Consider the following 24430-nt stretch of genomic DNA (forward strand, 5'->3'; position numbering starts at 1 on the left):
ACTGCATTTTACCCCCTTTGTTCTATATTTAGCCATGGTGGCCATCTTGGTTGGTTAGCAGTGACATTAGACACATTTTTGAAATAAGATACCCCAATGATGCTTGTGGCCAAGTTTGGTTAAATTTGGCCCAGCAGTTTCAGAGGAGAAGATTTTTGAAAAAGTTAACAATGGACGACAGACACCAATTGATGAGATAAGCTCACTTGGCCCTCTGGGCCAGGTGAGCTAAAAACTGTTCTTGATGAATGTAAGACTGATGTAAAAGCATGATCTTCCATTTCTTATAGACTTACTTTGTGAACTTAATGCAAGTGTTTCACATTTTACATTTTGAACAATAAAATATGTTTTAACTACACTAGTGCTTTCAGGTTTGACCACAGGATTATGTATACTTACTGTGTGAATTTCATCTTAGTGCTGTCAGGTTTGACCATACCAGTATGAAACTGTAACTGAAACATCTTCATTGATGTTATCTAAAAGAAACAAATTTTATATCTCGTTAGATATATAATTGTAGAAATAAACAGTTTTCACAATGGAATTGCATGCTTGCCTGCTTGCTTGTTGGTTGGTTATAATTTAGATGCATATATTTCGATTGTATTCTAACAAGACAACAACAAATTAACAATATTGAGTTCTTGGCCCAATAGGTAGATTCTGTAAAGTGTGTTGATGAAGATAAATTTTGCCTTAACTTAAAGTTAGCCATGGAGTTCAGTACATTTACTCCACCTATTTGATCTTGCACAAATGCACTTGCAAGTAACTTAGCCTATGATAAAATTATAAAGCACCAATCCTTGTCAATGTGCGATAGCATTGATCTCTTGCTGTAAACTTTGCCCTAGTTGTTGAAATTTAATACTTTACCTTGCCCTGAACTTTGCCCCCAAATGTTGACCTTGCATGATAGGCTATCACAGTGATATCACCAACAACTGACATATCTAGTGGTATTATAGCTTTTCCTTCATCAACAACAAAACCCCTGTAAGTAAAACAAAATAAGTAGTTTATTCATTCAACAGATTTAACCAGTTTATATATTTTTTTCTTCCTCAAAATATACCTGTTACTGGAATTTTTTCAATCTCCATTTTTTACTTAGTTAAACAAATATTATTTTTTTTTAATGTTTCAATGCCTACAATCTTCCTTAATAACATTATATTACAAACCTCATCTTATCATATTCTTGAGATGTTGACATTATTCTATCTTCTCCAACAAAAATCTCAACAAATGGTCGACAGCCATTCCTATAAAACACGAATAATGTCAATATAAAAACCCTATAAAAAATAAATGGGGAATGTGTCCATGGGACACAGATGATGCTTGCATATAAGATTATAAAGGGACATAACTCAATAACAATAAGACATCATAATAGAGTTAAAAAAAATTAAAATTGTATGTATTAAATTTGTGATTGTACTTGCAATATCATCAGAAAATTATTGTTTTGAATATCAAAAATGTTGTTCTTTTCTTTTTAACGAATGACTCCATGTAAATTCAAATAAAATCAAGAGATAATTTTCTCATCTTCAAGGTTCATATCTCAACAGTGGATTAATAAAGGTATTGTGCAAAATTTCATTAGCCTTATTAATATATAGTTTGAGGTCTGGTATAACATAGTATATAAATTTAACATTAGATATAACCTACCTCATTTTATTGAATAATGGAACTGGTGACATGATAAGATTCTTTATCATCACTGGCCTACTGTGAGGTAAATAGGGGGTGTCAGCTACCATCTCAGAAATGTACCCTATATACCTAAAAATATAAAAACAAATCTGAACTGTGAAGTAAATAGGGGGTATCAGCTACCATCTCAGAAATGTACCCTATATACCTAAAAATATAAAAACAAATCTGAACTGTGAAGTAAATAGGGGGTATCAGCTACCATCTCAGAAATGTACCCTATATACCTAAAAATATAAAAACAAATCTGAACTGTGAAGTAAATAGGGGGTATCAGCTACCATCTCAGAAATGTACCCTATATACCTAAAAATATAAAAACAAATCTGAACTGTGAAGTAAATAGGGGGTATCAGCTACCATCTCAGAAATGTACCCTATATACCTAAAAATATAAAAACAAATCTAAACTGTGAGGTAAATAGGGGGTATCAGCTACCATCTCAGAAATGTACCCTATATACCTGAAAAAAATAGAACACTAATCTTTAATGTATTTATTGACAAAATACTTTTTTTGTGATATGTTAAAAACTGTCAGTAAGAGTTCAAAATCTTTTGTATTTGCCAATTACTGGTTTTCTCTCTGAATTATCACTGAAATCATGTGCAAAGTTTCAGCTTCCCTCTCAGATATGTTCTTTATCTATACATCTTTCCTTTTATCAGGGGTTAATCAATTACCTTTAGAATAGTAAACTCATCAATTTTATCAACTGCAGACCAAATATATATCATTTTATTTCATTATTATTACACGACATGTATGTTTACTTTTCTACATTGGCTAGAGGTATAGGAGGAGGGTTGAGATCTCATGTTTAATCCCACCGCAATTTTGCGCCTGTCCCAAGTCCTGAGCCTCTGGCCTTTGTTAGTCTTGTATGATTTTTAATTTTAGTTTCTTGTGTATAATTCTGAGTTTAGTATGACGTCCATTATCACTGTACTAGTATACATATTTTTAAGGGGCCAGCTGAAAGACGCCTACGGGTGTGGGAGTTTCTCGCTACATTGAAGACCCATTGGTGACCTTTGGCTGTTGTCTCTTTGATACATTCTCCATTTCCTTAATCAATTTTATTCATTTTAATATGCTATTTTGATTTATATTGAATCTTGAGTCGTTTTGAAATTAACCTTCATTTCAAAATGAAATGTAATGTTCATTCATGATGACACGTGCCTCCACAATAAAGTGCACAGGTAAATAAAAGAAAACCTTGATAGAAAACGTGTTTTCATGATCCTAGCAAAAATAATGTAATTATAACAATTGAATGCTTCTTTTGTAATTTTATAGGATTGTAAAAGTGCTTCATACAAATAATACTTCAGTCAATGTTTTTATATCGCAATAAATTTACAAAAAGAAGCATTCAGTTTGTGTATAGACAACAAAACTATCATTGTTTTCTTCTGAAGGACTTTTGGACAGACTGACAGATTGATGAAGTGAAAACTAGACCAGCTTTTGTTGTTGGATTTGTAGGTAACAAGTGAAATCCTTGTTTACTACTATGATTTGGAATTCGACAATTATACCTTCTCTGAGCAGGAGACAGGCCTGGCTGGCATCTCTTCGAGGAGAACAAATGTAAAGCTTGTTGACTAGATTCAAACAATCTACAGAACACAAGGAATGCTCCAATGACTGTGGCTGAGGAAGCTTTACCATCCTATAATAATAAATCATATACATGTAAATAGGTTTATTGTCATATTAATGTAAATTACAGGAGTAATTCTTTTTATTTTGTTATTCTTTTTTATCTCACAGCTTCAACAGATATCTGGTGTTCTATCTCAACTTTGTTCCAGCTTTTTTTATTATCATAGAAACAAGTTTTATTTACTCATCTGATCAAAGTGTATGAGAAATATTTCAACATAACTTATCTATATACTGTCAGAATTAAATTTGACTCAAAATTTGGTTTTTAAAGTATATCATATTACAAACCACAAGTATAAAAAATGTATGAAGTATTTAACATTTATGATTTAAGAAACATAGTTTTATATATCACTTACTAAACAATGTACCACACATATATTATGTGGATTTTGTCTGAGCCATAAATGCATATTCTTACAAATAGCAAAGAGATTGGCAAGTGTTGGGGCTTTCCTAGCTGTCCAACCACATTCTGATACCTATAATGTATATGTAAAACATTTTTGATTTGTGAAATGTTAATGCATCAGTTTAAAATAGATTTAAACCTAGATATGCAATTTTAAATACATGTATAATGAATTATAATAGTTTGCCGATAATTTGTTTTTGAAGATAACAGTTTATTAGTTTAAACATATTTTATTTGTTAAAGTACAAATTGGATAAGACACAAGTCAAACAGACTTATGAAGTCTTCTCCATTTAACATTTATAGCAATATAATACAAAAATATATGTATGTATGAGCATGCATGTAAAGAATGGTATATCTTATTATATATATAAATATGGATCAAAAGACGGAAAATTGAAGATTGAAGACAAAGAAAACAATAATAATACAGAAAAAATAAATAAAAATAAAAATATATAAATGAATAAATTATTTTGAAAACAGAAAAAAACAAAAAAAACAAAAAAATAATAAAAAAACAAAACCCAAATTAAAAAAAAAATAAAAAGGACAAAAAAAAGGGAAAAGAAATCTTAGATGATGATGTGTGTGCGATCATGGTTTGCTACCTAGACAATTTGAAATCTTTCCGAACTTTTAATAAACTCAAAGACATTTTTGAAAATGTTTCGGTTTTGCTCTAAAGTAAGAAGACAACTACCCGAGGTAAGTAGTTCTATGTTGATTTTACAATCATTTGGAAGCCAGCGAAGACTTTCAAACATTTTATTTCGTATGTCTGAATATAATATACATTTAAAAAAGAAATGATAGGAATCTTCACGATTAACACCACAGCGGCAGGAAGGGTCAGAAATAATGTTGACCCTATATAGATCATAGATTAAGGATGATGCAAAACATCGAAGTTGGGTGAGAATTATATTCAATTTTCGATTTCCAAATTCATATTGCTTCGGAACAAAAATATTACTCTGAGGGTAACGGTTTTTTAGTTCAGTTTTAAATTTATTAATTGATTCCACATCACGAGTTGAATCATCAAGATTATTCCAAAGACGTATGGTTGATGGAATAAAAGAATCATTAGTTAATGCTAGTCTGCAGAATGGAATAATGATGTCATTTCCATTGCGTAGAGGATAAACCGTCATACTTTGTATTTTTTGGGGAATTAAATTTGACAAATAGTCTGGAACATTATTATTTTGAATATTATAAAACATTTGGATTTTTCTTCTCTCTCTTCTTTCAGCTAATGTTTCCCATCCAAGTTCTTCATAAATAGCCCTTAAGCTTGTGAATATAGGTAAGCCCGTAACTATCCTAGCAGCTTGGAGCTGTAATTGCTCCAGTTTATTGACATAACCTACCCCAATATTATCCCAAACCTCACTTGCATACTCAAATAAAGGTCTTATAAAAACTAAATAGAGTTTTTCTAAATTTTTCCTGCTCAGTTTATATTTCAACTTCCTTAGCATATTTATATGTTTAGACGTGCTTGATATAATATTATCAACGTGGGCATTCCATTTAGCATCATTGCTAAATGTAACCCCTAAATGTTTATGCATATTTGTAATAGGTATATTTTTATCATTGAATATAAAGTTCATTTCTGGGGTTTCAACATTAGAAAATAACATAATTTCTGTTTTATCTGGATTAAAAGACATTAGCCATTTTTTGGACCATTCGTTCAGCTGTTCTAGATCATGGTTTATCACAGTTTCTATCTGAAAAGCATCACGATCCGCACAGCTGAACGATGTGTCATCTGCGAAGAGTCTGCACAGTGAAATAAGTCTTTCTGCAATATCATTTATATATATTATAAAAAGTAATGGTCCAAGGACCGACCCTTGAGGAACTCCAGCTGAAATACTGCAAAGTTTTGAAGAAGATTGCTTGATAACCACCCTTTGTTTTCTATCACTTAAGTAGCTTCTAAACCATTTTAACAGATTTCCATTTATACCATAAGCCTTCATTTTATGTAATAAACCATCATGCCAAACTTTATCAAAGGCTCTAGAAAAATCGCAAAAACAAAACAACTTATCTCTTTCTTTTCAAGTGAGTTCAATATGCAATTATATATTTCAAACAGTTGGTAAACCGTTGAACATTTAGGAAGAAAACCCGATTGGTACTCATAAATTAATTTAAATCTTTGTAAGTGGTTGTAAACATATTTATATACAACACGTTCCATGACTTTGCCTATGCAACTTATGAGTGATATAGGTCTATAATTTGAAGGTAATGAACTATCCCCCTTTTTAAATAAGGCTATAACATTTGCAATTTTCCAGCTGGAAGGATATTTGCACTGATGCAAGGATTTATTAAATATAATACATAATGGAATTGCAATTTTGTCGGGACAAATTTTAAGCATCTTATGACTAATGACATCCGGGCCGGATGCTTTTTTGGGATTTATAGTTTTTATGATATCAACAATTTCACTAGTACTAATCACTATATCATTCAATAAATTGTTAGTTTTTTTGTCGAAATCGGGTAATTGAGCATCAACATCTGCTAGCGATGAAATGAAACAAAAATACTTATTTAGAATGTCGCATTTCTCGTCGTCTCTATCGGCGAACTCCTCAAAACGATTATCATTAAGAATATTTTTTAATGGGGGTATGTTATTAGATCCTCTATTTGGCTTAATCAGCATCTTCATAATTTTCCAATAAGTCTTAGAATTTGAAGCGTTATCTAGTATTATATTTTCCAAGTTTTTCTCAAAATTTTCTTTCGCTTCCTTTTTCATATTGTTCACTTTATTCCTCTGTTTCTTATATTTATTAATATCCGTTTCTTTTTTAGATTTAATTGATTTTTTTCGTAATCTATCCCTTATTCGAATTGCTTTTCTGATATTACTGTTAAACAGTTTATTAATTTGGTGTATCCAAAGTGTTTTTCTGAATTTACATTTACAAGACATTAAATTCAAACCCTTTTAAAGCCAATTGATGCATAACTATGTAGAAACAGTACATATGACCAAAAGACGCCTAGAAAAAGTAAAATTATAATTTGTCACCTCATCTGTTTTGAAATCTTGTCAAAAAAATATTAAGTATTTCTATAACTTGCTATAGTTTATAGAAATATGATCACCTGGATGAGAGTTTCTATTCTTGAACATCAAAGGAGATGAAAGTTGTAAAGAAAATTCAATAACAGTAAGACAAATAATAATAAAATTGCCAAAAAAGTCATGGCAAATGTCAAAAGTCATATACAATGTGATTTTTTTACGTGTAATTTCTAATTTAGAATTGAAGTACGTGCTGCTAATGCATAGATAAATACCAACCCTGTTTTCAAATTTGATGGTCCTATAACTTTTCTGTGATATATTGTATACTGCATATGAACTTTTATGTTTGTAGTCTAGATAATTCTTAACTTCATCTATATGATTCTTAAAAGCTGATTCAACACCCTCTGATGGGAATGACATAACTGTAATAGAAATATTATTAGTCTAAATAAATCATTCAATATTCTCTGAAAGTATCAACTGAAAATAGGAAAATAGAACTAATTATTGTTTTGTATAGTTTGTTCTTTTGTTGTGCTTTTCACCACTAACCCAGGTTATAGGGAGGGTTGGGCACACACTAGCATGAATAGGCCTTTTATAACTTGCCATGCCTTATGAGTTCTGCAAAGCATTAAAGGCCATCTGGTGACCTACAGTTGCAATCTTCTAGGTCATTTGGTCTCTGGTAGAAGGTTGGCAATCATATCATTTCATCTTTTTTTTTAATGAATTACCTGGCTAGCTACCTAATGTTAAAACCCATATATTTACTTTGTATTCTGATAACCATTTTGGAAGTTGTGATGTGGCAATGAATGCAGGTTTGATTCCAGGTCATGTTAAACAAACAACTTTACAATTGGTTTTGCTGCTTCATCTTAAAGCATGCATTATTAAGAGGAGACTGGTTAGCTTTTAGTACACAAATGTGTACTAGTATGGTGATGTGTTTTCATGCAGACTGTTGCCTTGAAAGCTAGTGTGTTCAAAATCCTGCTCAGAGTGTCAGTCTTGCACAAAGCAGGATTCATGTTCATATATAATTAACATCTTTTTATTCTAAATATGCTCTTTAATTGCCACTGAATGTTCAACAGCCACCCATTCATCTGTTTCTGATATCAGATTTTTTTTCTTGTGTTTGAAATGATACATTTTGTTTAAAGTATTAGTTGTTTAATCATTCAAAGTCTAGGTAACTTTACAAGTCAAAATAGCTTTTGAGAATGTATCTAGAATAATATACAGGCTAATGAAGAAATTAAAGAACAAATTCATTCATGATGAAAACATATCAATCCAAAAAAGTACATTACCTACAACTCTAGATGTGATATAACTCAAATCCAAATCTGCCTTGTTCACAGTTCTGAAATAAAGTAAATATTTCAATAATAATTTTTTTTAGTGTTGTTTTGAAAATATATCATTTAAACTTTTCTTCAATAGACTCATTACAATTGGTTATTTCAATATTTTGTTTGATATATCTTGAATTGTTTACAGTAAATGATACTTTTATAAACACTAGTCATAAAATAATAATTTCACATCATTAAATGGTATAACATAGTTATATATTCAAACTTACGCTGAGACTGTTTCCATGACTTTGGCTGAAGCATCTTTGATATTTTTCATTAAACTTCCTGCTCCACCTTTCAATGAACTAAATATTGACCCTGCTGTGGTTTGTCCCTCATTGTATGCCGAAGGTTGAGGTTGTGGGGGTGGTGCTTGTCTAACTGGGGAATCTGAATTATCTATTAAAATAATAAAGATATTTAATGATCATGGTAAAAGAAGCATCCTAAGAAGATCATTTCTAAACTGTAATACCATTTGACATAAAAACCTGCTAGTTATAACAACCATGCACATATAACTTTCTTCATAAAACACCTATTTCATTTTTCTCCCGAAATAATTTCACTATGTTTAAGAACAGTGTGCAACTCATATATTATTATTTACACATGTGAATGGTGATATATATTCTGTTTGTAATATATAATGGTTTAAAAAGGTTAAAACAAAGAATCATGTTAACTTGCACATGTTGAGTTTAACCAGCTAGCTATTTGAAGAGTTTTACCTGAGAAAGGTGTAGCAGTTATTCCCTCAGTTATATTAAGTGGAGTTTTTAAGTTGATATTTCTGGCCGCTGCTACCTCCTGTAATCTGTCTAATACATCAGTTATGTTAGGTCTATCATTGGGGTTCACTTTTAACAAAGATCCTATAAAATAGACCAATCAAAATGTTGTAAAATTTGTCAAACATTAATGTTTTATGTGCTATTTGGATTTATTGGTAATAAATATATCCTAAATAAAATGTGTATGTGAATTTGAAATCCATTCATGTTATGATTCACACTCATGCTGTGTGGTCACAGTGTAGATGCAGTAGAATGTGTGCCAGTGCCTTAATTTTGCATGTGAGAGGGCTGTCTACAAATTCATTTCATTGAGGTTTTATTTCATTAACTGTTTGGTCTCTTGTGTACAGCTGTATCATTAGCAATCACACCACATGTTTATCTACATGTACACAATGGATATTTTTTTAAAAACCAGCTGTAACAAAAATCATACTCTTCTGTTGTCTTGATTTAAAATAGTAGCAATATTTGAGGTAATTGGTGAAAATTATTGCAATGAATTTGTTAACTTTTAGAACAAGAATTGTTTTCCCATTAAAATCTATAATGTAATACACACTTACTGATGAGATCATGGAATACTGTGTACTCTCTGTCTGTATCTGGGATGGTATAGTTACCATTGATGATTCTAAGTTTAGCTGAGTCTTCGAATGGATGTACATTGAAACATAGAAGATATAGCACACAACCAAGTGCCTACAAGAAAAGATATGTTGGTAAAATTGCAGTAAATTGTACATTCATACAAATTATAAGTCCATTGAAATTGCTTCTCATTAACTTTGCAATAAAATATCACCTTCAATATATACTTCTGTTATGTCCTGAGAAATGATGATGATATAACCTCAAAATCACTCCTCAATAAGAAATTTTTAAATTCTATTAGCTGTTCAACAGTTGAATAATAAAGCTTTAATTATACTAGCACTTAAAATGGTAACTTAAAATCTTATTTTTCCAAACTTTGCATTGATCAGAAACCTGTGGAAACTGTTTTACCAGAGTTTAAACATAAATTAATTGCTATTTAAATTTTTTTTACTCTGTTTTTCTTCTTAGATGATCTCAAATATTTATCTGAAACAGAATGTACAAATTAAATGAACAAATATATTTACATTTCAATGAACTTACCCATATATCTAGACTTTCACAGATAGGATAATTCATGTATAAGTCTAACATTTCTGGAGATCTATACATAGGTGTAGTGTTTCTTGTAATCTAAAAAATAAACCAAAAAACAAACTTGTAACTTTCTTTTTTCTGGTTTTCTTGATTGATTTATTGACTGATGTTTAACGCCACTTTCAGCACAATTTTGTGGTGGAGGAAGCAGGAATGTCCATAGAGAACCACCGACCTTTGGTAGAAAAGTTGACAATACTAGTCATTACAGACTTGAGTCTAGTACTGGTTTAAACTGACAACTTCAGTATTGACAGGCTAGTGATACAACTACTTAGACCACTCCTGTCATATTTCAATATCACAAGGACCATAACTCCAGAATGGTAAAAGTGACAATCATCAATATTAAATTTGACCTCCATTTTGTTAACAGTAACAAAGTATAAAATCAAATTTGAAAATAATTAGTTGAACAGTTCATGGGTAAATGCTCAGACACTGTATGGCAGCAGCCCAGATGAAAAGCCTAACAAATGATTTTAATTCTTCTCTTAATATTTGCAACTAGATTAATTGTGTGCTGCTGCTTTAAGATTCAATATGGTGGAAGGCACCACATCTACATTAATTAAACATGAAGAAGAACAGAAATCATATTCAGTATGTTTTGTTCATGCAATAATATCATTATAATTGTTACCTCATCTTCAACAAGACTCCTCTGTATAGCAGACCAACCAGAATCAGGATAATGGGTCTTTGTTGTAGCACTACCAAAATCACATAGCTTTATGGATCCTTGGGAACTCAAAAGCAAATTTTCTACCTGAAACAAATCAATTCATTATTTATTAAACTCAAAGTTTTCCATGAAGTATGAAATTATATCTTTCCAGTTATCACAAATTAAGAACACAAAAGAAAAGTCATAAGTCAAATAAATTTCATCAATTTTGAAGAATTTCATCAAGGATTTCTAATTATCAAGGCTTAAACACGTTACTTGGATTTCTGAGGTCATGGTGCTCTATGAATGGCTCAGTTCTACAATAATATCTTAGTAAACTTATTGTTGGTTCTGTTCAGTTTTTGGATAGTATATATATCATGTATATCCTACCATTAGATGATTATCAAAATCTAGAGTTATCTCACCTTAACATCTCTGTGGACTATAGGAGGGTTTTGTCTATGCATGTGTTGGGAGTTATCTCACCTTAAGATCTCTGTGGACTATAGGTGGGTTCTGTCTATGCATGTGTTGGGAGTTATCTCACCTTAAGATCTCTGTGGACTATAGGTGGGTTCTGTCTATGCATGTGTTGGGAGTTATCTCACCTTAAGATCTCTGTGGACTATAGGTGGGTTCTGTCTATGCATGTGTTGGGAGTTATCTCACCTTAAGATCTCTGTGGACTATAGGTGGGTTCTGTCTATGCATGTGTTGGGAGTTATCTCACCTTAAGATCTCTGTGGACTATAGGTGGGTTCTGTCTATGCATGTGTTGGGAGTTATCTCACCTTAAGATCTCTGTGGACTATAGGTGGGTTCTGTCTATGCATGTGTTGGGAGTTATCTCACCTTAAGATCTCTGTGGACTATAGGTGGGTTCTGTCTATGCATGTGTTGGGAGTTATCTCACCTTAAGATCTCTGTGGACTATAGGTGGGTTCTGTCTATGCATGTGTTGGGAGTTATCTCACCTTAAGATCTCTGTGGACTATAGGTGGGTTCTGTCTATGCATGTGTTGGACTGCTCGACATGTTTGATAGAAAGATAACAACACTTGGTCACATGGTAAAGGACCATTAGATGACTATTAAATCTAGAGTTATCTCACCTTAAGATCTCTGTGGACTATAGGTGGGTTCTGTCTATGCATGTGCTGGACTGCTCGACATGTTTGATAGAAAGATAACAACACCTGGTCACATGGTAAAGGACCATTAGATGATTATTAAATCTAAAGTTATCTCACCTTAAGATCTCTGTGGACTATAGGTGGGTTCTGTCTATGCATGTGTTGGGAGTTATCTCACCTTAAGATCTCTGTGGACTATAGGTGGGTTCTGTCTATGCATGTGTTGGACTGCTCGACATGTTTGATAGAAAGATAACAACACTTGGTCACATGGTAAAGGACCATTAGATGACTATTAAATCTAGAGTTATCTCACCTTAAGATCTCTGTGGACTATAGGTGGGTTCTGTCTATGCATGTGCTGGACTGCTCGACATGTTTGATAGAAAGATAACAATACTTGGTCACATGGTAAAGGACCATTAGATGACTATTAAATCTAGAGTTATCTCACCTTAAGATCTCTGTGGACTATAGGTGGGTTCTGTCTATGCATGTGTTGGACTGCTCGACATGTTTGATAGAAAGATAACAACACTTGGTCACATGGTAAAGGACCATTAGATGACTATTAATTCTAGAGTTATCTCACCTTAAGATCTCTGTGGACTATAGGTGGGTTCTGTCTATGCATGTGTTGGGAGTTATCTCACCTTAAGATCTCTGTGGACTATAGGTGGGTTCTGTCTATGCATGTGTTGAGAGTTATCTCACCTTAAGATCTCTGTGGACTATAGGTGGGTTCTGTCTATGCATGTGTTGAGAGTTATCTCACCTTAAGATCTCTGTGGACTATAGGTGGGTTCTGTCTATGCATGTGTTGGGAGTTATCTCACCTTAAGATCTCTGTGGACTATAGGTGGGTTCTGTCTATGCATGTGTTGGACTGCTCGACATGTTTGGTAGAAAGATAACAACACTTGGTCACATGGTAAAGGACCAGGTCTTCTATTTATAATATCGACTAACTGACCACCTGTAAAATTATCACATTATTATCAAATTATAATGAATTATTGTTTGTTCAATAGGACTTGTTTGTTTAAAGAATCTTAATATTTTTCTTCAAACTTATTTTATTTTCACTTTAATTTTCTCTTTTTTAAAGTTTCAAACTTTCCATGTTACAAATTTAAGAAATGTACAAATCTGAATGTATCGTGAACATCGGACAAACATCGGTTTTTGTTATGGTCTGTGAATTTCTTTGTCTAAATAAAGTAAATGTAGTGGACTTACCACCACATAGTTCCATCAGTAAGAGATATTCTGCCTGGCCGTGTCCTGATTCCTCCTTACCAATAGATGCAGCCGCTATGAACTGTACAATGTTACTGTGACCTGTTAACTTTTTCTAGGAAGTGGTTAAGGAACCATATGTAGTATATTAATAATCTTGTTACAAATACATAATTGAAAGTCTTTTTTCATGTTATAATATTTAATTTTAAAAAAATACCCCGCTAATTGAACATTATTTCTTGGTTATTTTCCTGTCCCTAGCCAGGAACCTTTGCAGTTTTAGCTTACAGCTATTGACAGACATACTAAAGAAACCCATTATAAAGAACAAGACATTTAACTTATTTCTTCTTGTACTACCAACATATAGATAATCAATGTTATCTGTAGTATTTATAGTAATGGATACCATGAATCTAATCTCTTCCAATACTGCTTTGTTCTTTTCTTCATCATTGGCTAATAACCTCTGAAAACATAATCAAAATCATACAAATATTGTATTTTTAATGTCAAAATTATAATTTTTTACTAATCATGGTATCTAAAGTTACATGTAGCTTCAAACATCCAACCACCCTCCTGAATTCAATTTGTTTTTGTGAAAGAATGTAAAAGGCTTCTTATATCTTTCATTCTTGTGGTAATATGGCTTAACAATGTCACCTACTTGTACAACACTGCCTAGTGTTAATTTACCATTAGAAGCCCCATTCTTATATTATCATCATTATAGCAATTAATTCTTATATCTGGTTGATGCAGTAGTAGAATTAGTATTTTGCTGATATAATGTATAAAAATTTTGAAATTCTGGTTCATAAATATAGAAATCTCACATCTTAGTTTTTCTTTGTCCATCAAAAACTGTTGTGATACTAAGGTGATATGTAAAGCACTGTCTATGATGAAACATAACTACTGGTAGAGCTAGCTGCTAAGACACTTATTTTGATTGATTGATTTATATGACAATTTGTCTGCACTTTTAGTATTACTAGCTATATTGTGGCAATCTTTTTTGCTCAGGGGGTTCATGCTTATATATTGGTGAGTTTTGGATGTGTCTATGGGCCACTCGATATCTCTCGGCCGGAAGTCAGAATAAATTTCTCGGAACGTCTCGAAAGTTTTCGCTTATTTATACAGGTCTAAACAGGTCGTTATCAAGTCTTTGATGTGGTCCCTTGATGGCCCTTGACGATGCAATAAGATGTGTTAAAACGACCACTGTATACTGTGTATCTAGGTCAATTATAACGGGGAAGTGTCTGTTGTCTCAAAAACATGTAGGTTAATTATGTTTGAAGATTGAACCACGGGATACTGTGTATTTCATCACAGACTTACGAGAGAGAACATTCTGGTTAAATATTTATATTAGATCGGAAACAGAAAGATAACTAGAGGCTCTAAAGAGCCTGTGTCGCTCACCTTGGTCTATGTGCATATTAAACAAAGGACACAAATGGATTCATGACAAAATTGTATTTTGGTGATGGTGATGTGTTTGAAGTTCTTACTTTACTGAACGATTTTGCTTCTTACAATTATATCTATCATGAACTTTGCCCATTAGTAACAGAGAACTATATTTGGTAAAAATTTACATAAATTTACCAAATTAATGAAAATTGTTAAAAATTGACTATAAAGGGCAATAACTCCTTAAGGGGTCAATTGACCATTTAGGTCATGTTGACTTATTTGTAGATCTTACTTTGCTGAACATTATTGCTGTTTACAGTTTATCGCTATCTATAATAGTATTCAAGATAACCAAAAACGGCAAAATTTCTTTAAAAATTACCAATTGGAGGGCAGCAACCCAACAACCAGTTGTCCAATTCATCTGAAAAAGGACAGATAGATATTGACTTGATTAACAATTTAACTTCTTGTCAGATTTGCTCTAGATGCTTTGGTTTCATAGTTATAAGCAAAAAACTGCATTTTACCCCTATGTTCTATTTTTAGCCGTGGCGGCCATCTTGGTTGAATGGCCAGGTCATCGGACACATTTTTCAAACTAGATACCCCAAAGATGATTGTGGCCTAGTAGTTTAAGTGGAGATTTTGTAAAAGATTACTTAGATTTATGAAAAATGGTTAAAGATTGACTATAAAGGGCAATAACTCCTAAAAGGGTCAACTGACCATTTTGGTCATGTTGACTTATTTGTAGATCTTACTTTGCTGAACATTATTGCTGTTTACAATTTATCTCTATCTATAATAATATTCAAGATAATAACCAAAAACAGCAAAATTTCCTCAAAATTACCAATTCAGGGGCAGCAACCCAACAACCGATTGACCGATTCATCTGAAAATTTCAGGGCAGATAGTTCTTGACCTGATAAACATTTTTATCCCATGTCAGATTTCCTCAAAATGCTTTGGTTTTTGAGTTATAAGCCAAAAACTGCATTTTACCCCTATGTTCTATTTTTAGCGGTGGCGGCCATCTTGGTTGGTTGACCAGGTCACGCCACACATTTTTTAAACTAGATACCCCAAAGATGATTGTGGCCAAGTTTGGATTAATTTGGCCAAGTAGTTTCAGAGGAGAAGATTTTTGTAAAAGATTACTTTAATGAACGAAAAATGGTTAAAAATTGACTATAAAGGGCAATAACTCCTAAACGGGTCAACTGACCATTTTGGTCATGTTGACTTATTTGTAGATCTTACTTTGCTGAACATTATTGCTGTTTACAGTTTATCTCTATCTATAATAATATTCAAGATAATAACCAAAAACAGCAAAATTTCCTCAAAATTACCAATTCAGGGGCAGCAACCCAACAACCGATTGACCGATTCATCTGAAAATTTTAGGGCAGATAGATCTTGACCTGATAAACATTTTTATCCCATGTCAGATTTCCTCAAAATGCTTTGGTTTTTGAGTTATAAGCCAAAAACTGCATTTTACCCCTTTGTTCTATTTTTAGCCGTGGCGGCCATCTTGGTTGGTTGACCAGGTCACGCCACACATTTTTTAAACTAGATACCCCAAAGATGATTGTGGCCAAGTTTGGATTAATTTGGCCAAGTAGTTTCAGAGGAGAAGATTTTTGTAAAAGATTACTTTAATTAACGAAAAATGGTTAAAAATTGACTATAAAGGGCAATAACTCCTAAACGGGTCAACTGACCATTTTGGTCATGTGACTTATTTGTAGATCTTACTTTGCTGAACATTATTGCTGTTTACAGTTTATCTCTAACTATAATAATATTCAAGATAATAACCAAAAACAGCAAAATTTCTTCAAAATTACCAATTCAGGGGCAGCAACCCAACAACCGATTGACCGATTCATCTGAAAATTTCAGGGCAGATAGATCTTGACCTGATAAACATTTTTACCCCATGTCAGATTTGCTCTAAATGCTTTGGTTTTTGAGTTATAAGCCAAAAACTGCATTTTACCCCTATGTTCTATTTTTAGCCGTGGCAGACATCTTGGTTGGTTGACCGGGTCACGCCACACATTTTTTAAACTAGATACCCCAATGATGATTGTGGCCAAGTTTGGTTTGATTTGGCCCAGTAGTTTCAGAGGAGAAGATTTTTGTAAAAGTTAACGACGACGGACGACGACCACGACGGACGACGACGACAGACGACGACGGACAACGACGGACGACGACGGACGACGACGGACGACGACGGACGATGGACGCCAAGTGATGAGAAAAGCTCACTTGGCCCTTCGGGCCAGGTGAGCTAAAAATATATACTGTATAATGTATTTATGATTTTGAAGAAACTAACAATGATTGAAATCAGAATGTTTTCAGAGTTGCAATTGAGGAATAAGCTTTTTATATGGCAAGATACTCTGCTATGGTATTTTTAAATATAAATTGGTACAGGAAACTTAAAATTTAAATCTTAATAAATTCTTGCATTAACAAAAAAATGTTTATAAACTATAATCGTTGTATTTCTTAGTTATTTATTTCATACCATTTTGTTATTTGGGTTTTAAGAGTAATTATTATTTATTTTTTTTGGTATTATTATGTATACATAAATGGAAAGTAAGATACGTTTATTAAATATTCAAATTATAAACGGTTGTAAATCAAAATACTTGTCTGTTTTCAATTCATGAAGCATAATTTTAAATCCTTGCAGCTCACGTCACCCCTAAAATAATTTACAATTATCACAACAAAATCTAATTACGTGTTAATACTTGACGTTCGTGTTTATTGATATTATATAATATATTCAAAGGATTTGAAGGAAAAAAAATCTAACAGGAACGTTAGTTTTTTGTGAAATTTCAATTCAAATTTTATTTCACGGTTTGTTTTAATAGTTTAACCCTATAGCATCTACATACTTGTACTATGGTACGGTTTTGAAAATTGTATTCATTGTGTTGACCAACAATCCTACATGTATTGATTCATTCTGTTTATAGATCACATTTCAAAAGTACACTATCGGTTTGCGTTCTAAAAAACTCTGGATAAAATGTCAATGAATCCGGAGTCAAAACATTTAATGAAGACCGTTTGGCATTCGAATTCAACTATTAGATTTTCCTGAGTATCAATGAGATGCTTTCTATTTACTATTCAGTGCGTTAAAATACTACATGCAATACTATTAAATTCACTCGTGAAAGCTCATGTTCGTTTTTGTTAATTAAATACAGGACACCGCAGAAAGAGCTGGCCCGAGAACAGTTATTTCGTTTAGACAATAAATTCAAATAAAAAAAATTGCACCTGCTCTTTCTCAAAGGATTTATCAAGTGCAGTGCAGTGTACTACCAGTGAGACAAATAATATCAAAATTATAGAAACTTCTACCAGCTCTAACTCAAAATATTGACAATTCTGTGTTAAGGGGTGTAAAATTCAGTTTGACAGCTTCAGACGTGATAAAATTTGACCTTTTTGAACTGGACGAAATCTTAACTTCTTAACATAAAAATTCAGCACCCAACTTTTTTTAAACATGTAATTACATCCCCCTACTTAATATTTCAAGCATCTAATATCAAGAAATAAATTTGGAAAGTGTATAAAATAAAACATGCATGTTATACACTGTTTACACCAGGGACTGATAACTGTGTCCTTGGACCAGCTTTACATGTGACCGTTTCAAGCACGGTCATCATTACATTTTTGTACTAACGGTATTCTGATCTCGAGTTGTTTCTATTTTATTTCTTTTTTGAGTGACTATTCTGACCTGTTTGGAAAGCTAAGGATTGTCTATCCAAAGAATAGATTCCTCGACTTTGTATTAATGTACATGTTTTTAGCCTTTTAACTTTTTTCATTCGAGCGTCACTGATGCTGGTATCTTTTTATATCTATACATACCTTTTTATATAAATTGGTTATTTCGAAAGTGTGTAAAGGTATTCATAAACTTCTGAATTAAGAAATTCTTCGGCAAAACTTAGTTTCCCTGTAAAATGTTTGAATTGACTTAAGTAAAATCAGGAAATCCTTAAAATAAGAGATGTTTTATGAGAACAAAATAATTCTCTTCATAAGAGGTCCCAACCAATTGCATGTCACAGGTTTTACCGCATACGACATCTACCATGAGAACAAAATATAAAATTATGATAGATAAAATAAATGCATCCAAAATTCTAGATTATAAAGCAAACTCAGTGCATAAATTTATATTGCGATAGGTTTGTGCAATTTGCATAAATCATCCGGTTGGTAGAAAGAAGGATTTGCCAGAGTTATAATCGGAAACATTATGTACATTCCCAAGTAAAACATAAAATAGTCAAGCTTTAAAATAACTATTCAAATAGAAGATGCAAATATATACTTTCAACTGACATCTTATTTTCAAAGTCAATTATTTGATTTCAAAAGCAAACAAAATTCAGCAACAATCTTTTGGTGACCCGGCAGTCAGCGGTCTTAGGTTCATGTATTGCTTTTCTTTTTTTAAAGTAAGCAACTTGTTTAATTGTTGGAGGGAGTTGGATTCCCTGGAGAGACCTATTGATTGACCCTCTGTAGGAAAACTGACAATCATAGTCAATTCAAATTGGAGTCAAACATGTCTTCTTCATGTAGGGTTCAAACTCACAATCTCAGTGGTTGAAGTACTTAGACCACATGGCTAGCAAGGCCACACTTATATTGATGTCAAAAGACAAAATCGAATTGAACATGCATGTCTGAGTTATTTACCTTGAGAGCAAAATCCTTTCCACTTGTAGTGTCTTGAGCAATGTATACAAAAGCAAATCCACCTGTAATAAACAGATATTTAAGTTATTATGGTTATAAATACAACACATGAAGATTATCCCTGTGCTCTTGTTACAAATTAAAAAGAAATTTTAATAACATTTATAAACTAGATGGTTAAGAGGAAGTACAACACCCTGCATTGATAAAATGAAATAATTTCCTCCAAAACATGAAGCTAGAAAGTGAGCAAAAGGTCATGTACTGCATGCTGATAAATTTTTCAATCTTTAAATTCTATCTACTGTTTTTTTAGGCCTTAACATAAAACTTTAACATGTTTTAAAAAAAAAATGGGTAAAAGTCAGATGGGACAATAACTTCTAGATTCTATAGGCAATATAGGAAAGGTGTACTGACATAAGTAGTCTCTAAACACATTAGCTCCATGGAGCTTTCGTTAGTAGAAGCCAAACTTCTAGATTCTAGTCTATAAGTATAAATTAGAAGATGTGGTATGAGTGCCAATGAGACAACTCTCCATTCAAGGCATAATGTATGAAAAGCTAATAAAGGTCAATGTACTGGTATGTCAAATAAGTCTCATAATCTATTAAAGCTTTTAAGGCCAGGTGAACAAAAAAAAATAGTATCCAAAATTATCAATAAGTATTACATATATAATCAATCTACATCAATTGAAATAAGTCTACCACTAACCAGACTTATTTATGTAATAATGTTAATGCAGTTATTTGTAAAATCTATTATGAAAATATTTGTGGATTATATACTGTTTATATTAAATAATAAGGTTTGAAGAAAAGAACTCTATTATTCAAAGAACTATATTAAATAAAGTCTCCTATTACAAATTGTTATTCTGGTCAAGTCAGGTGTTTCTGCTTTAACATGAACATGATGAATATGAGAAAAAAGTAAAAGTATGAACAACTTTATAGTTCTAACTTCTTCATCAAACTCAAAGCTGTGAAAAAAACTTGATACATGTAAGAACTAATATTTGACATGATTCCTACTTGAAATACAAGTATATATGGGGAATGTCTTTCAACAATATAAATGATTACTATATCTAAGTTATAGAATCAACCAATCAAATGATGTATAATTGCCAAATGTTAAGGTTACTGATCTCTGCAGTGGTAAGGACAGATTCCTGATGTATTGATTAATACTACACTGAACTAACATCCAGGAATCAATAGCAGCATTATCACATTCTAAAAAAGTTATCAATACCATAAAACACTGCTGGGTCTGGTATTGTTGTATCAGTATTTGATACATCAAGATATTACATGGGAGTCCTCAATTACATATGAATTAGAATGAGTAGCAGGGTATAGGGAAATGAAACATTGACCAAACTACACAAGAAAACAAAGAAAGGTATAATGAATGACAGAGTATGTTGGGAGTATAATAACTGGGGTATCTTAAATTTGTTTAAATCAAAATTCACAATTAGAATCATCTTCACTTCCTACAAGAGTATGGTTACATTTGGACATTTGGGTGAGTTCTAGGGCTCATTACTTTCTATAAAGATTGTATAACATGTTTAAGTATAATATTCTTATGAATCAATAGTACAGTAGCTTAAATACTTTTATATTGTGAATAGTCTTAATTGGCTGATTTGGCTTTCATGAACAGAAAGAAATTAAAACACTTGATTAGTCAGGTAAATAGTACATAATTCCTACATCCCACTTCTTTTGTAAATATCCCAGAATAATCATGAAGGGACTAAAAATCTTTAGCCAGTGGACTGGTCCTCTCATGGAAAGCAGTTCCAACTAGCTAAAATTATGTAAGCAAGTTGAACTAGCCTGTAAATTATATAAAAGAATGACAGTTTGAACAGGAATGTGTCCCAAGTACACGGATGCCCTGTCCACATTATCATTTTCTATGTTCAGTGGACCGTGAAAATGGAGTAAAAACTCTAGTTTGGCATTTAAATTAGAAAGATCATACATGTATCATAAGGAACATGTATACTAAGTTTCAAGTTGATTAGACTTCAACTTCATCAAATCTACCTCAACCAAAAACTTTAACCTGAAGCAGGATGAATGGATGAACTGACAAATGAATGCATGAATGAAGGAACTGACGCACAGACCAGAAAACATAATGCCCATAAATGGGACATAAAAACAAAAACAAAACATTCATAAAGAATTCCATGGAACCCTGTGTCCTCCTTATTTTTGCTGCTGTCAGTGTAAAAATGTTATGTTGGTTTCTCCACTAATAAAACATCTTTGAAGCATGTTTTGTATATCATGTTTAAACAACTCGGCTAAACATCAACCCAACAATGTAAGATCTGTTTGGTTCTTCCCTCGCCAGGATTCGAACCCATGCTACTGAGATATCGTGACACCAAATCGCCTGCAGTGCACTGTAACCAGTGTGCTAGACCATACAACCACCTGGGCTTCATAAAAATGAAGCTTTCGGTGTCCTGGTGTTATCTTTTCATGACAGTTTTAATCTAGCATCTTACTACAGTTCATGATATATAAGGCATGAAGATGTTATTCTTATACAGATCAGCTAAATTATCTATAGTAAAGGATCCTACAAATTAATGTAACATGTGTAAGATACAGTCACAGAAAATAATTATATTTATCAGTACGTCTGAGCCAACGACAACTCTACAACAGATTTATCCATCAGATCACCATTCATAGATATAGGAAGATGTGGTGTGAGTGCCAATGAGACAACTCTCCATCCAAATAACAATTTAAAAATTAAACCATTATAGGTTAAAGTACGGCCTTCAACACGGAGCCTTGGCTCACACGGAACAACAAGCTATAAAGGGCTTCAAAATTACTAGTGTAAAACCATTCAAACGGGAAAACCAACATGTATATATCATGTATATATAGATGTAAACATTTAGAAGAGATAAGTCAAAAAATTGATTAAGGATGTTCGCTACTGTGTTTAAAAATAACATATCTTTTTTTAAGACTGTTATAAATTGATAGAATATAAATAAAGAAACTGAAAAAGCAGAAAAAAATGGAGGGTACATGTGCTTGCTTTTGATATAAGCCATTGAAAATTTGGCGGGACATAATTCTCTCTAGACTTTTCTTACATTTAACATTGGCATCTTTTTTGTTTAAAAAACTATGAAAAAATAACAAGGACTTCATAAGATTTTGAAATATCGCTTTTTAAACTATTTGTAATAAAAATTTGAAAAGAAAAGTAAGGGATAGTGGACAATTTTTTTTTATGTTAATACAAGGATAAAACCAGAGGATTCCGAAAATCTGGCAAAAATTCAAAAAATAGAGGAGCAAACATCCTTAAGACATATTCTTAGAAATTTAAAAAAATGAATATGTATTAAAAATTTGAGTACCGGTACTTCAAAATATAGCTTCCTCTTAATTTCCTCTAATATTGTAGACATGAAGTGGAGCTAAAATCTTATTGGATTGTAACTTGTTAGTATCAATATGGGCTTGAATTGACAAAACTGTTGATTTCTGCTGCAGATGGACCATGGTTAAATTTATCTGTGCAACTGAACAGTATGAAATGATTAAACTAGAGGCTCTAAAGAGCCTGTGTCCCTCACCTTGGTCTATGTAAATATTTAACAAAGGACACAGATGGATTCATCACAAAATTGTGTTTTGATGATGGTGATGAGTTTGTACATCTTACTTTTCAGAACATTCTTGCTGCTTAGAATTATCTCTATCTATAATGAACTTGGCCTAGTAGTTTCAGTAGAAATTGTTAAAAATTGACTGTAAAGGACAATAACTCCTTAGGGGGTCAACTGACCATTTCGGTCATGTTGATTTATTTGTAAATCTTACTTTGGTGAACATTATAGCTATTTACAGTTTATCTCTATCTATAATAATATTCAAGATAATAACAAAAAAAAGCAAAATTTCCTTAAAATTACAAATTCAGACGCAGCAACCCAACATCAAATTGTCCGATTCATCTGAAAATTTCAGAGCAGATAGATCTTGACCTGATAAACAATTTTATCTCATTTCAGATTTGCTCTAAATGCTTTGGTTTTTGAGTTATAAGCTAAAAACTGCATTTTACCCCTATGTTCTATTTTTAGCCATGGAGGCCATCTAAGTTGGATGGCTGGGTCACCAGACACATTTTTTAAATTAGATACCCAAAAGATGATTGTGGCCAAGTTTGGATTAATTTGGCTCAGTAGTTTCAGAGGAGAAGATTTTTGTAAAAGATAACTAAGATTTACGAAAAACGGTTAAAAATTTAATATAAAGGACAATAACTCCTAAAGGGGTCAACTGACCATTTTGGTCATCATCATGTCAACTTATTTGTAAATCTGACTTTGCTGAACATTATTGCTGTTTACAGTTTATCTCTATCTACATGTATAATAGTATTCAAGATAATAACCAAAAACAGCAAAATTTCCTTAAAATTACCAATTCAGGGGCAGAAACCCAACAACAGGTTGTGCGATTTATCTGAAAATTTCAAGGTAGACAGATCTTGACCTCGGTTTTTGAGTTATAAGCCAAAAACTGAATTTTACCCCTATGTTCTATTTTTAGCTGTGGCGGCCATCTTGGTTGGTTGACCGGGCACATTTTTTAAACTAGATACCTTAATGATGATTGTGGCCAAGTTTGGTTAAATTTGACTCAGTTGTTCCAGAGGAAAAGATTTTTGTAAAAGAAGACTAAGATCTACAAAAAATGGTTAAAAATTAATTATAAAGGGCAATTACTCCTAAAGGGGTCAACTGACCATTTCTATCATTTGACTTATTTGTAAATCTTACTTTGCTGAACATTAATGCTGCTTACAGTTTATCTCTATCTATAATAATATTCAAGATAATAACCAAAAACAGCAAAA

The 24430-nt window shown here is 32.3% G+C and overlaps 1 protein-coding gene across 4 annotated transcripts in view; it reads right to left on the reverse strand.

The window, feature by feature from the left end:
- LOC134696700 (cyclin-G-associated kinase-like) overlaps positions 1 to 24430 on the reverse strand; it is a 35702-nt gene that overhangs the window by 8426 nt on the left and 2846 nt on the right. Inside the window, exons 2-18 of one of the 4 annotated variants that reach the window (XM_063558625.1) lie at positions 19505 to 19566; positions 13716 to 13775; positions 13304 to 13418; positions 12901 to 13040; positions 10902 to 11027; positions 10205 to 10294; positions 9628 to 9763; positions 8996 to 9139; positions 8492 to 8663; positions 8217 to 8269; positions 7171 to 7319; positions 3766 to 3888; positions 3277 to 3410; positions 1687 to 1800; positions 1191 to 1271; positions 883 to 1000; positions 403 to 482 (exon numbers count right to left, since the gene is read on the reverse strand). In XM_063558625.1, coding sequence (XP_063414695.1) covers positions 403 to 482; positions 883 to 1000; positions 1191 to 1271; positions 1687 to 1800; positions 3277 to 3410; positions 3766 to 3888; positions 7171 to 7319; positions 8217 to 8269; positions 8492 to 8663; positions 8996 to 9139; positions 9628 to 9763; positions 10205 to 10294; positions 10902 to 11027; positions 12901 to 13040; positions 13304 to 13418; positions 13716 to 13775; positions 19505 to 19566 — 1897 coding nt within the window. The other 3 variants (XM_063558646.1, XM_063558630.1, XM_063558638.1) reach the window with 3 other exon arrangements.

This window comes from Mytilus trossulus, chromosome 1, assembly GCF_036588685.1.
Source record: "Mytilus trossulus isolate FHL-02 chromosome 1, PNRI_Mtr1.1.1.hap1, whole genome shotgun sequence".
Classification (NCBI taxonomy): domain Eukaryota; kingdom Metazoa; phylum Mollusca; class Bivalvia; order Mytilida; family Mytilidae; genus Mytilus; species Mytilus trossulus.